Raw genomic sequence first — 15,264 nt, 5'->3', positions numbered from 1 at the left:
GAGAGGAGAAAATATAATTAATATTTAAATTTTATGATTGTTGGAATAAATTTATCAAATAATTAGTATTAAATATTAATTATTTTAATAAGGTATACCTTATGTATTTATCTGCTTTTTATTTGATGTCTTAAAATTCAAATAAAAATTATGGAGGACTTGGATCTGTGGAGGATAGAGTATTGAGGCCTGTTCGTATGCTATTGCGTATCAACCCACATCGACCGATAAAATAAATAGAAGTATAATATATAACATTTAGCGTAGCACAAAACCTGGGTTGATATTAAAGTCAGAATAGGATTACTTAAAAAGGCCGCCATCGTTACCACGATAGCACGTCATATCATTTTCGTGAAATTTTCCAATAAAAATTAAAAAAATAAAAAATCCAAGAATTAGATTGTCCATATATTCGAACTCAAATTACTATCATGTATTTTGCGAGGTATTTGAAAAAATCATAAAAAGGTCATAATCTTAACACGATTGATTTTTCCTTGGTGGGTAAGAAAAATGCAGAAAATATACAAGTAATATACCGATTATGTGAATGACTACGCGTTTGTTTTGTTATTTTGGAAGCATGACATGTCTACACTCATACGCGTTAGAATGAGAGGGTTTTCCACTCCATCAATCTGAAATGCGACTTCTTGTAGGATTAAGTACCCCATCACTTATATGTACACGTTGATCCATGTTTACTCCGAGCTGGAATAATATTGAGGTAAAATCATGTTAGTTAATTGGCTGTCTCCTTCAGTTTGGTGACCGAAGCAAGAGTCAATGACTAGGCTATTAGGAAGTTACCAGGAAACCAGCCACCCCATTTACCGACGCTTTACTCCTCATGCTCTCTGTAGTTTGTCTCACGCGGTCCTCTCGCAATCCTTTTCTTTCTGATATTTTGTAACGCAACTGCCAACGCGGTTTTTCAAAACCCCATCTATATATATATATATATATATATATATATGCCGTATCCTCCTTTCTACCAGAACCATATTTAAGATATTCCACCTTTCTTTAACTTTGCTTCTTTTTTCATCGCAAGCAGCTTTCTTTTTTCTCTCATCCGTTACGCCATGGGATCAAAAAATGGGTGCGGCTGTTGCAGCTGCCTATGCGGGTGCCTATTCAGTTGCCTTCTCAGCCTTATTTTCCAGATCTTGTTCACGTTGCTCATCATCCTCGCCCTCGCCGGGTTCATCTTCTGGCTCATCTTCCGCCCCAATGAGGTCAAGTTCCACGTGACTGACGCCTCGCTCACCCAGTTCAATTTCTCCACTGGGGACAACAACCTTCACTACAACCTGGCCCTCAACGTCTCCGTCAGGAACCCCAACAAGAGGATCGGTATTTATTACGACCGCATTGAGGCCAACGCCTACTACCAAGGCCAGCGCTTCGACACCGAGACTTTGACGCCGTTTTACCAGGGACACAAGAATACGACCGTTCTCAGCCCGGTGTTTCAAGGCCAGCGATTGCTTACGCTCGGCAGCGGCGATGTCTCCAAGTTCGATTCTGAAAAGACTGATGGGACTTTCGGTGTCTCTTTGAGGCTAAATCTTCGGATTAGAGCCAAGCTGGGTTGGATCAAAATTGGGCACTTCAAGCCCAAGATCAAGTGTGGCTTGAAGGTTCCTCTCAAGTCTAATGGGACATTATCAGCTGCTGCTTTTGAGACGACGAAATGCGACTTCGATCTCTGATCGTCTTTGCAGCAGATCTTGTTTCTTTGATCGCGCGAGGCGTCATTTATTTCATATTTCCCCTGTTACTCTTGTCATTCTTTCATTGTTTTGTTTTTTCCCAGCGTTCTTATCTAGCAGTCGGTAATAATAGTTTGTTTTGATGATATTGTAGATTTCATTTTCCTTTGTTTTTATTTTAATTTCGTATATAAATAAGCCATCGAGTTTTTGTGGTTGTTAACCTTTTCCGGCTCCTAATGATGGGATGTTCGATTTGGTATTTTGTGGATTGCGGTCATCGATTTAAAGCTTTCTTCCTTTCATTTTGTTCTTAATTATTTTTTGCCGCGAAGATAGGATTGAATGGTAGATATACCCACCATGGGTACCCAAACTGATTGACATTGAGCCCAGGCGTTATGTGCATGAGTCCACGATGTGAACGTGTGCCACGTTATACCGAGGAAAGAGGAATTAAAGTGTCCACCCGAATAAAATAATTTGGATTTCCAAACAGTATTTGTGTGACCATTCCCCAGAGTCCAGATGTTACTACTCTGTTTCTCTTGTTATATTTTCACGTAAATGGCTTTAATGCTTTATACCAAAAGTAAGATTATTTTTTTTGAGTTTTGTTATATATAATTATAGTTACGCATTAATCTGTATATCAATACTGATTTATTTATATTTAAAATTTAAATTAATACTGTTTTTAATAAAATTTACTTTTTTATCAATCACATTACAGTAATACACAGATTAGTGTACAATTATACTTGTAACTATATTTTTTTATTTTTTTTTAATTTCTCAAGTCACTTGTGTATCTGGAAATTACAAATATATTATATTGATTAAATTATTAGATGAGTTAATCGCTTTACTATTTTATCAATTTTGACTAAATAATAATTTATTTATAAATCCTTTTATTGACGCACCAAACACGCAACTGATACAAAAAGAGTGCAACACCAACTAGTATAAAAAAGTATTTTTTTTCTTCCATAGTATAAAAAAGTATTTGTTCCTATAAATAAAAAAGTATTTGTTATTTGTTATAAATCAAATTATATTGTATGACCATATTTAATCGTCATAATTAATCAGGTTATAGTCGTCAATTAAGACTTTTATACCTTTATATATATATATATATATATGAGTATTTATAGGTTCATTCATATGAGAATAATCATTCTCTCTGCATTTCTTTCTCTCTTTTTCATAAATTTACAACACGTTATTAGCACAATGTATGAAAAATCTTTCTTATGCCGCATGGTTCTCGAGTTTCTCTCTCATGGGAAAGATGGTTGGAAAGGCCTAACTTTCATGTACGACAGAGTTCGAATCAGAGCTGTCCGAACATTACCTTGCAGATCTGACCAACGATGAGCGTCCAAAGCCTTCTTTTGCTGTTCAAAAGAACTGGACCTGCCGACTTTTTTTTTTTTTTTTTTTCCGGCCTACTGTAGATCTCGCCGAGTCGTACTTCGGTCAGCTTCAACCCCATGGTGCGGTGAGCGTGGATCGAACACGCAACCTTTAGAAATATGTTGAAGGCCTCTACACTGTCTCTATCACTCTTCGGCGATGCAAGACCTACGACGCCTAGATGGTGAACTCGACGATGTTGTTTCTGGACTCGTTGGTTGGGCTCACGAGTAACGCGCTGAGCATTGGTACACCGACTGCCATGTCTGCAGCTAAGAAGAGGGACGTTCGGGTCCAAAGATCTTTGAATCCGCCATGAGAAAGACTGGAAGAACTAGATGAAGACAGGACTAGCGCCAACATCACTAACGTCTTAATGAAATTGATCAGGAACACAATCTTATTCAGACGATCTCTCACCGCCGTCCTCCCCTTCCGCTTCTTCCACAACAGAAAGTAGAATCAAACCAATTACCGCCAGTTTACCCATCTTAAATTGCACCCCTAGAACCTGTCAAAACTCCAAGTGGGTGTCTAAGAATCGGCGTGCCCATGCAATCAAACCTAGGGCTGAGCATAAATCTGACTCCGACTCTGACTTCGCTCCGGCTCCGCTCCAACTCCGACAAGTCGGAGTCGGAGTCGGAGTTTTTTCCCACTGAAAAGTCAGAGTCGGAGGTGGAGGTGTTCCGACTCCGCTCCGATCCGACTCCGACACACTGAATCCGACTCCGACTCATCCTCCGACTCCGATTCCGACTCCGACTTCCCATCCGACTTCCACTCCGACTCTGACTCCGATATTATGCATATTTTATAAAAATATGTGTTTTCAATATATTAACATCTAATAAATAATAATGTATAAACATTATAATGAATAATATAAGTTAATATAGTTACACTATAAGTTACTATACCTTATATAGTTAATTTACATTACTAATTTACTATAAGTTACTATAACTTATTTTATATTTTACATTACTGGTTTACTATAAGTTAATATATAATATATAGTTATATATTAAGGGCTTATATAGTATATAGTTACTATACTATGTATTTTTTATGCATTAATCATATATATTTAAAACATTATATAACTATACCTTATATAGTTAATTTACATTACTAATTTACTATAAGTTACTATATAATAATATAGTTACTATATAAGTTACTATACCTTATTTAGTTAATTTACATTACTAATTTACTATAAGTTACTAATATAAGTTACTATATAAGTTAGTATAACTTATTTTATATTTTACAATTTACATTACTAGTTTACTATAAGTTAATATATAATATATAGTTATATTATATATAATTATAGATTATATATATACTATATATATATATATATATTAAGGGCTTATATAATATATAGTTACTATACTATTTACTTTTTATACATTAATCATAAATATTTAATGCATTATATAACTATACCTTATATAGTTAATTGACATTACTAATTTACTATAAGTTATTATATAATAATATAGTTACTATATAAGTTACTATACCTTATTTAGTTAATTTACATTACTAATTTACTATAAGTTACTAATATAAGTTACTATAAGTTACTATAGCTTATTTTATATTTTACAATTTACATTACTAGTTTACTATAAGTTAACATATAATATATAGTTATATTATATATAATTATAGATTATATATATACTATATATATTGAGGGCTTATATAATATATAGTTACTATACTATTTATTTTTTATACATTAATCATATATATTTACACATTTTATATAACTATACCTTATATACTATAATATATATGGTTATATATTAACTTACTAATTAACTATACTTATATAATATATATATATATATATAGTTATACTTATATAATATATAGTTATATTATATATAATAGTATACTTAATATATATAGTATTAAAACAAAATTAATATTTGATTTAGAGTTTAAAAAAAAAAAGGGTTGAAAATACTAAAACAGAGCCCAAATGGTGTCGTTGGACTCTGTTTTGGTTGCCAAAACAAAGTTAATTTTAGTAAAACGGCGTCGTTTTGGAGGTAAACTGTGATGACCCGCTTTTGCGTGTATTTTCACTGAAGGGTTGTTTTTATTTTAGTTAATATATTAGTTTATTTATTTTAATTTATTGCGCTTTAAAATTTGTTTTTAATTTATTTGATGTTGTGTTTTATTTATTTTAGTCGTTTTATGGTTTTTAATCTCGTTTCGGCGAATTTGTTTTGTTTTCCCGGAGTGAGGATCGGACCTCATCTCTTTTTTTTTTTTCCTTTTTTCCTTTTTCCTTTTTCTCTTTTCTTTTTCTTCTTTCTTTTTCTTTTTCTTTTTTTTTTCTTTCTTTTCTTTTCCTTCTTCTTCCTTCCTCCCGCGTCGACCCCGTCTCTCTCTCTCTCTCTCTCTCTCTCTCTCTCTCTCTCTCTCTCTCTCTCTCTCTCTCTCTCTCTCTCTCTCTCTCTCTCTCTCTCTCTCTCCCCACGCCGTTGCAGCCCAACCCCTCGACCCACCGCCGTGCGGCACACCGCCCCTACCAGTCGAACCCCCTCCCTCCGGCGTACCTCACCACCAAATCCCAGCCCCATCCGGCCAGCCGTTTGGCCGGAAAACGCCATCAAAGCCCCCACGGTTTTTGCTTCGATCCGCCGCCGTCGCTCCACCTCCGGCCACCATTTCTTCACCACTTCATCACCGGTTCCTTGCCGTCCTAACCCACCCATTTTCGGCCTCCAATAGTCACCGGAACAGCTCCCACAAGCTAGCTTTCCATTTTGGGAAATCCGGCCATCAACCTCCATTTCCGCCACCACCCACGGCCAACCACCACTTCCAATAGCTTCATAATCATCCTTAGACCATTTCCTATCAATCCCAAGCCCTGGTTTGTCCCCGTTCAAAAGTGGGTATTTTACAACCCACGGCCACAGTGAATTTTCACTGTTACGTTACTTTCCTTTCGCCGTTTGCAACGCCGCAAACTTTCTAAAAATACCATATAGCGCTGCAGGTATTTTCTAAACCCTATTTTCAGATTTAAATATATATTGCTCATTCAATAATTTATTGATGCTGGTTGGTTGATTCCGGACTGAGTCCGAGGAGTTCGGGGGTCGGATGGATGAAGGACGGAGTTGCTTGTTTTATTGATTTATGTTGGTTGATTATTTCTGTGTATTGATATAGCATTTACATGGTGCATGCACGTGTGTTTTTGTTTAATTGTGAAAAGTCTGTTTATTGGCGTAAGTGGACTTATGGGTGCATGTGTATCACGACCCCAAGCCGGGATGGGGTATTATCTCGGTGGAGCTCCTTTGGTCACTCGGGAGCGGAATAAACTGAGTGACGTCCCCTGGGTTGTCGCTGGGCGATGACGAGAGCGGGGGCTAGGGGGTGCTTGGCTACGAACGCGCCGGGCGCGGAACCGGGCATCGCCCTACGCACCGACTCCGTGGCCCTTCGCTGGTGAGGGCTAGAGGATGCTTGGCTATGAACACGCGGGGCGTGGAACTGGGTATCGCTCGTTAGGTGTCACATGCGTGGTGGTACTCTGCGGTGTGGCACTGGAGCCAGGGTGTGCGGATGACCCCTAGGGGAGGTCATGGTGCATACGGGTTAAAATGGATTATGGTTTGAGATGAATAGAGGCCAAATGTAACTTTTGGCGTGTGTGAAAAGTTATGTTTTATGGGTTTTGCGCATTGGCATCATTTCATGCATGTTGTTTGAGTTCTATGTATTTTTATCTGGTGGTGTTTGGGTTTTACTTACCTGCGGTACCTTTTTTGGTTCCGTAGATTTTGATGCAGGATTCGAGGATGAGGAGGAGGAGGCTGAGCCCAAGGATGCGGCTCCGCCGGGTTGCTGATGTTATGCTTTATAGTCTGGTTTAAAACTATATTCGTGTTTTGTAATATTTTATTTATGTTTGTTTTAAACAGCTTGTATTACGTTAAGAAAAATTCTGGTACTTAGTTATATGACTTTCGTTATCCGCTGCATGTTTCTTTGTGCACATATGTTGCTTTTGCACACACTTGGTACTCGTCGATAGGGTGGTGACCCGGGTTGTCATCATCCTGACGTCTCGATTTTCCCGTGTCCGTGCGTGGGGATTTGGGGGCGTCACATAAACGGCGTCGTTTACTTCAATCCTAAGAGTGAAGACCGGTTCCCCCCCCCCCCCCATACTGAACTCTAGTCTCTGGCCGAGCCCTACCTTTTGATTAGGGTTTATTTTCATTCTGTATAAATTATACTTCAAACTCAGCAGACAGCAGCCCCCCACGATAGTTGAAACGGCGCAACGGCAGCTCCAGCCTTCGACTCCCCCAGCCCCCACGAAACGGTGCAGCGGCAGCCTCCGACGACTTCTCCCACAAAACGGCGCAACGGCAGCCTCCGACGACTTCTCTGGTATCTCTCTCTCTCTCTCTCTCTCTCTCTCTCTCTCTCTCTCTCTCTCTCTCTCTCTCTCTCTCTCTCTCTCTCTCTCTCTCTCTCTAACGGAAATCATGGATATGGCCCATATAGGTTTGAAATCGAAGTCAGTGCCTTCTCTTCGTTCGAATCGTTCTCCGGCGCTAGTCGATTTGTTTGTTGGTAACTTGGTTGTTGATTTATTTTTTGGTTTTTTTAAGATCTGTTTTAACTTTTCAGGTGCCCCAGTCAGCACTTGGCAGTCCCCGTCGGCCGTCACCCCGAGTCCTCACGTCGTCGCAGATCTGGGTCATCGCAAGGTGCCCACAGGCCACTGCCCTCCCACGGTTTCACTGACTCCGTCCCGACTCCGCTCCGACAAGTCGAAGCCGGAGCCGGAGCTGGAGCGGAGCATATAGTCTTCGGAGCCAGAGTTGGAGGTCGGACTCGGCCTCCGACAAAGTCGGAGTCGGAGTCGAATGGCCCAGAGACCGACTCCGATCTGTCGGTGCTCAACCCTGGTCAAAACCCAAGTTTGTGAAAGTGTTTGAGCTGAGTTCTCCAAATAATGAAGTGGGTTCTCTAAATTCTTTGGATTCTGACATAGGGTTGCAGAGTATTGAGCAGAAAGTCAACACGCAAGGGTCTTAGAGGAAGGCCTCGTGGAAGGATCCAGAGGGCCGGGTCATTATGAGCACCACCAGGGAGTGCGCCGTATCTCAACTCCAAGCCCTTCGTGACGACATCGTTTTTGGAAAAGCCAAATTCGAGGACCATGCCTCTAGCTTCTCCGATTGCAGCTCCGCCAAGCGCGGCGACGATCTCGAGATCCGGATCTTAAAGGAGAGAGGCATATGAAACCCAGGAAATCCGGTACTACCCACAGATCTGGGTCGACCCGGTTTGTCCACCTGATCCTCGCCATGGCGTCGTTCTTTTTCTTCACAATCTTCCGCTACTTGTTTTACCTGAGAAAGGAAGAGGGGCTGTGGGAAGTGATTCAGTGTACTACGTGTGCATGGTAAGGAAGAAAGGCGCAGCGTTCATCCCATGTGGGCACACTTTTTGCAGGGATAATTAGATCTTCTATTCAGCACGAAAGTTATGATGATTCTAAAGTTAGTGATCTTCTATTTCAAGTAAGTTTTTCAATATATTGTTTGCAATCTTCAAAGTGAGTACTAAAGATTATATTTATTATTATTATTTGATAAAATTTTATATTTATTCATATAGTTTACATCTTAGTTATATCTATGGTGAATTAAAATTTTCATAATTCACATTTCAATTATATCTGTGGTCAATTTTTATTCACATAATTTATATACAAGTTTTATTTATTTTTTATACTTGTTATAAATTATCGATGATATGATTCATTTTAGAATAAAAATAGAACAAAAGCTCATTATGATTAATGCACCTGAAGTTGTAAACTTGAAATTGTGTAGAAAAAAGCCACTAAAGAATATATATTTAAAATGAATGTCTCGAATGTGTTCCTGAAGTAGAAATATCAAATGTGCTCTTGAAGTAGTAATATCAAATGCAAAAGTTTACAATATATTCTAAATTTACATATGGTATTCTAGTGGCTAAGAAAAATAATGAGTTTTTGTTAAGAAATCATTAGTCACATCCTATTAGTTCCACATCATTCCTTGAAGTGAATGATATTAGACTTATATCATATTATTCCTGAAAGTGAAGAGAATGATGCATTTTAAATGAAAGAGATTAGACGTGGTAATGAATATCTTTATAATACTTTTATGATTTCGAACCAGAAACTTGTATTGGAAAAACTACCAGCTTTTTCTTTGAAATGATATTATACAACTATTGAATCAAATATTATGATGCATCAAAAGTGATATGATTAAAAATATTTGTATCTTTTTATGATTATCTTGATCATCTAAAATCAATTACGATAAGTTGAATAAATTTTCATATGGACGTCCATAAAAGAACCAGAAAATTCTTTTACTATAAAGCCTTACCACTAGGAGTGGAAAGAAAAATTTGCTAGAAACAAATAAAATGAAATAATTCGACGTTATCTTGATTATCATAGGTGAACTGGAAGTTCAAATGATAATTAATTTATGGATGTAATAAGATAAAAATGTCTCATAATTTAGCTGCTAAAATCCCTGCGAGAATTGAAGTTCATGTAGGACAATTAAGAAATTTAACAGTCTAATGAATATAAGACATGTTTAAAAACATGTGAGACTTATTGATACAAAAGATAAAACATCCCGAAAGAAAAAAGCGCAAAGAAAAGAAATTGATGATCGTGAAGAGGCCGTAACCACAAAATAAGCAATAAGATCCATTTAATTTTTCTGTATAAAATTATCTCATATAAACTCTTGAAGAGTATAAACCTCCTGAAGAGTGCCTCTTGAAGAGGTTTTTCATGAAATGTCTTCCCTTGGAGAATAACGAGATCTCGATACACTTCATAAATGTTGGAGAAATTCTGGATAGAAAAAAAACCGTTGTCGACAACGTATTTTTATATAAGATAACAATTGACATTACCAGAAGTAATGAAAAAAGTGAATCAAGAACTGTCGAAGAATACCTACGTAAAAATATTGGCCAAATTTGAAAGAAACAATTCATGCAGAATTGATATCACTAGTAAAATATGATACATAGGGACTTGTAGTCCAAACATCTGAAAATGTGATGCTTGTTAAATATCAGTGGGTATTTATATAAAAGAAATGAAAATGTGATATATAAATCATGAGTCAGTTTCTCGTAAACAATTCCTGCAGAATTGATATCACTAATAAAATGTGATACATATGAACTCGTAGTCCAAACACCTAAAGAGGTGATACTTGTTGAATATCAGTGGATATTTATATAAATTATATAAAATACCTGAAGCTTCTAATTTGAAAATGTGATATATAAATCACGAGTCGGTTTCTCGCAGAAACAATATTGATATGCTTTTAAAGTGGTTGAAATTATATTGAGATTTTTATTAGCTTGAAAGTTACCAAGAATTTGGATATGCATAATTAACTGCATATTTATATGGATCATTGGATCATGACATATATATGAAAATCACTGAAGGATATAAAATGTCTGAATCTTCTAATCTGAATACATCCAGAAATATGTATTCCATTAAGTTTCAAAAATCCTTATATGATCTAAAACAATGCAAACGCATGTGAAACAAGCTATTTTCAATATATTTTCAGTATCTATATTAATTTTTATTGCAATTGATATAGATGATTTAAATGTTATTGAGTCTCCAGAAGAGCTCATGAAAACTGTACATATTTGAAATATGTATTCCATTAAGTTTCAAAATCTTTATATGATCTAAAACAATCCAAACGCATGTGAAACAAATTATTTTCAATATATTTTCAGTATCTATATTAATTTTTATTGCAATTGATATAGATGATTTAAATGTTATTGAAGCTCTATAAGAGCTCATGAAAATTGTACATATTTGAAATATAAATCTGAAACCCATTCGGTTTCAAGAGGGAGATAAATGAAATTATTAGTTCTGAAATACCATCTCTTAAATACAATTAGTATTTCAGATTAATATTACAGCTTTGTAAGAAGTGTGCATTATTAAAGGAGAAATAAAATGGGGCACACAGAACATCTACCAGAAGATAGAAACACAAATATGAATATTTATGAAATATTATTTCATTATATCGAAACAAAATTACAGAAATTTAAAACTCTTCGCCTCATTCTTTAAACGCTTTTGTTTTTCAAAAATCTGCATAGCATCCTTATCTAAAAGAGTAGACAATCGAAAAGAAGATTTAAGTAAAGATTTTAAATTCCTATTCTCTTGCTTTATTGCTCGTATCTTCATGTTGGATTCTAGAAGAAGTCGCTGAAAGATAGAAATATTCTCGTGGAGTTTGTCAACCCCATAAGTTTTGGATTGTAGTCGCTGAGAAAATGCGACAATGCTTGATGAGTATCGGGTACCAAGACTCACAAACTAGTAGATAACTTCATTATCTAACTTATTAGTCAGATTGTTATTGTATTGCATTGTAGTACCTACGGTAGAAATAGAAACAACTGGTGAACGAGGTGCATAATACCTCATATATTGACTATGAAAATATTGCTGAGCCATTGCAGAGTAAGAATGCAGAAAGAGATTGCAGAATAAGAATGTAGACTAATTACAGAAAAGTGAATAAGATGAGATGTGAATAAAAATGAGCTGAATATCTCTTTTATAGAGAAAATTATGACAAAACATCTCTATTGTTTCACAGCATCTCTAGTGAAGCATTTCTCTACAAGAGACAAGAGATGTAGCATCATAGCTCTACGGCGCCTGACAACTACAGAAGAGCTGAAAAATCCTGCGATGATTGTCTAGTCTAAAAAGCTGGCCACCGTTTTTGTTGAAAAAGGAGGTTAACGACTTAATTTTGATGAATTCTCCACTAACTATATTATTTACAAGAACTCCAGAAGAGTACAACTCTAGAAGAGTAGTGAATTTAATTTTAAAATAATCTTGAATCAATATGGTGAATTTCACTATAAAGTCTTTAAGCACTTTTATATGGACAAAACTCATCTCCTGAATACTCCAATGGTTGCTCGATCATTCGATAAGTAGAAAAATCCATTTCGTTTTTGTAAAGAAGATGAAGAAATTCTTAGTCCTGAAGTATCTTATCTCAGTGTAATTGATGCCCTCAGTATGTGATTATTTTATCAATATGGATCAAGTCTACAATTAGTTGGATATACGGATATAGGTTATCTTTCAGATCCACACAAGAAGATCATTGCAATTTATGAGGAGAAATATGAAATTGATGTCAAGCAGATACAATCAAATACTAATTTGGCAAATTTATTCACTGAAACATTACCAACTACAACATTTAAGAAGATTATGCAGAACATTGGAATGCGGAGATTTGAAGACCTATTATCTTGCACTTTTTAGGGAGAGTAATGTCTTGAAAACTTGTGCTGATTGTACTCTATTTCCTTTGCTAAGGTTTTATCCCACCGAATTTTCCTTTGTAACGTTTTAATGAGGCAATTCTAAAGCGCTTGACAGTACACATGAATACTATACTCTTTTTACTGTACTCTTTTTCCTTCGCCATTGGTTTTTTCCTTGGCAAGGTTTTAACAAGACATATTCTTTAAATATGGTCATCCAAAGGGGGAGTGTTATAAACTAAATTGTATTGTATGATCATATTTAGCCGTCGTAATTGATCAGGTCGTAGTCGTCAATTAAGACTTTTGTATCCCTATATATATGTGGATATTTATAGGTTCATTCATATGAGAATAAGAATTCTCTCTGCATTTCCTTCTCTCTTTTTTATGAATTTACAACATTATTATTATTATTATTATTATTATTTTATAGTTATAACGAGTGTTATAATAACCAGTGCATTCGTAAACTGACTTTTTTAATTTTATTTTTTATGAATACCTTCCTTTCCATAATAATTCAAAATTAGTTCATACATGACAATTCTTTCCTTACAATAGCCTCAATGTCTACTGGTCCATCCTCCATCTATATTATATTCTATGAGTACTTCTATATGCAAGCAGATCGTGAACGAAAATGCGCACCATTAATGATGTGGCAACAGAAATATTATTAAAGAAAAAAAAGAACTGAGGCAAATGAAATCTTCTTCAGCACGCTTCTTTCTGCCATTTTTCCCTCCCAGCTCGTCTTCAACCTGCTCCGCGCGACCAGTCCCTCCGCGCGACCAGCTCATCCGCACCACCTCTTCCGCGCGACCAGCTCCTCCGAGCGGACGGAAAATGAGCAGACAGCGCCGAATCCATTTCAGCCCAAATCTCTCACATCTCTCTCTCGTTTTGTAGATTTTACTGTCATTTACATTGTGTTGATGCTATCGCCTTCAGATGAGACAAATTTGTTAAAAGCACAAGCTCATAACTCTTCGATTACTTTTCTCGTGTTTATGAGAGAAAAAAATAAAGAAAAATCATTGAATGAAAATTCTTTCAAAATCCATCAAAGCCGATGTATACTCAGAAGCTTTGGATTTGGTGGTCTCTTCCCTTTCCTTACGGAACAGTGGGGAGACAGACTTCCCTTTCTTCATTTCGTCAACCGGGTCTATGCCGAAGGGCCAGGACTTCCCCACGTCGTTGTACACGCTAAGCTTACCTCAGAATGAAACTCATAACAGAGACCCGACAGAACATGGCATGGCGGAGCTATGGATGGGCGACGGCTAGCATCTGACAGCGGATCGCAGTGGTGCGGAGACACTGTCGTCAATCTGAGCGGCTAAGCATGGGAGTGAGAGAGGGTGATGAGAGAGAAAGAGAGATTGGAGAGAGCGGATTGAGAGAAAAATGAAGGGAGCTCGGCGTGTACTTACCGAGGCAGCGGAAGGGCTCAGCGATGATGGTGGTCGACGGAGGAAGTGGCTCACGGGTAGGAAACTCTGTTTTCGGGTGGCTTGAACAGAGGAGCAGCGTTGGGGGTGCTCTGTTTCGAAGCTTTGTTCTGACTGAATATTGTTTTTGCTTCTCAATCTTTTCTTCTCAATCTTTCTTTAACCTCTCTTTATGCGTTATGAATTGGGTGGGTATATATATTGACAGAGAGTATGTAGCGAAGATGATTTAAGCACAAGCCAGATCAACAACTTCTTGGATAACAACATCAAGAGAAAGTGACTTCTCAACCATGTTGGATTTCTTGGAAGTTTCAGACCTTGAAGATAGAACGAACGTTAGCTATTAATTTGGTGTTCGATATATACCAACCTCATGATCAATAGGAACCCAAACCCAGAAATATTATTAGCAACACAAATCCAGAAAATGAAATAGAAAATTTGCACCTGTTGAATCTTAACAATCACAATTCCTCAACGAAAAAGAAGCCTTCAAATATCTCTCCCACAAATCTTGAACATGAAGGGAAAAAGATGAAACATGTGTCTGCTACATGCTGAAATCAGATGGGAGAGAAAGAGATAGAAGATGAAGTGAAGGAGAGTACGGAAATTACATTGGAGAGGGAGAGAGACAGACAGAGACAGAAGAGGGACTTTACTTTTCTTTCCAGTATATTTCCCGCTCGCCCCATGTCACTTAGCTTCTCAATTCTATGCCAAACGCATCGTTTTACCTGCCACGTCATTTAATTGGTGCGCATTGGTCCACAAGGCGCCTGCAGATAGAGTTTTCCATATTCTATCGTCCTCCATATGCAATGTCTTTTGGCTAATATGTGAGCTGCACCATTTCCAAAAAATTGAACTTTTCAACCTTTTCTCATGGATAGGATATTCTTGATGTCTTCCACCAGCAACCCAAAACTCTTGCCATTAACAACTTGAATGATACTCTTTACATCTCCTTCATAAATTACCTCTTTGATATCGAATATCATGACATAATTATATTACCCTCTACAGTGTAAAACATTCAGCCATACTGGAAGAACCAATAAAAGGTATGCTTGTACATGCTGAGAACATAAGTTGACTTTTGTAATTCCTTAAGGTGGTGCAGCTCACCAATAGTTAGCCAACATCATTATTGAAGATGACATTGAAGTGGTTACATCTGCTATAACAAACCCTTTTAACATTCCCTGAATGATCAATCTTCA

At 36.8% G+C, this 15,264-nt stretch overlaps 1 protein-coding gene and 1 long non-coding RNA gene across 2 annotated transcripts; one reads left to right on the top strand and one right to left on the bottom strand.

Moving 5' to 3' along the window:
* Positions 1-985: 985 nt before the first annotated feature.
* LOC122275033 (NDR1/HIN1-like protein 10) lies at positions 986-1,941 on the top strand. The gene has a single exon (XM_043083945.1). It carries the CDS (start codon positions 1,089-1,091, stop codon positions 1,716-1,718), a length of 630 nt encoding a protein of 209 aa, XP_042939879.1. The 5' UTR covers positions 986-1,088; the 3' UTR covers positions 1,719-1,941.
* Positions 1,942-13,549: 11,608 nt separating this feature from the next.
* On the bottom strand, positions 13,550-14,832 carry LOC122277698. The gene is made up of 2 exons (XR_006229093.1): positions 14,489-14,832; positions 13,550-14,358 (listed from the first exon to the last, which is right to left on the bottom strand). It is a non-coding gene; the product is annotated as an uncharacterized LOC122277698 (long non-coding RNA).
* Positions 14,833-15,264: the final 432 nt, after the last annotated feature.

This window comes from Carya illinoinensis, chromosome 9 (genome assembly GCF_018687715.1).
Source record: "Carya illinoinensis cultivar Pawnee chromosome 9, C.illinoinensisPawnee_v1, whole genome shotgun sequence".
Lineage (NCBI taxonomy): Eukaryota > Viridiplantae > Streptophyta > Magnoliopsida > Fagales > Juglandaceae > Carya > Carya illinoinensis.
The sequence above is the reverse complement of the archived record's forward strand: the minus strand, read 5'-3'. Positions and strand labels throughout refer to the sequence as shown.

What these genes read in the sequence shown, in the direction of transcription:
- LOC122275033 (XM_043083945.1), top strand. Translation starts at nt 1,089, where the DNA reads ATGGGATCAAAAAATGGGTGCGGCTGTTGCAGCTGCCTATGCGGGTGC.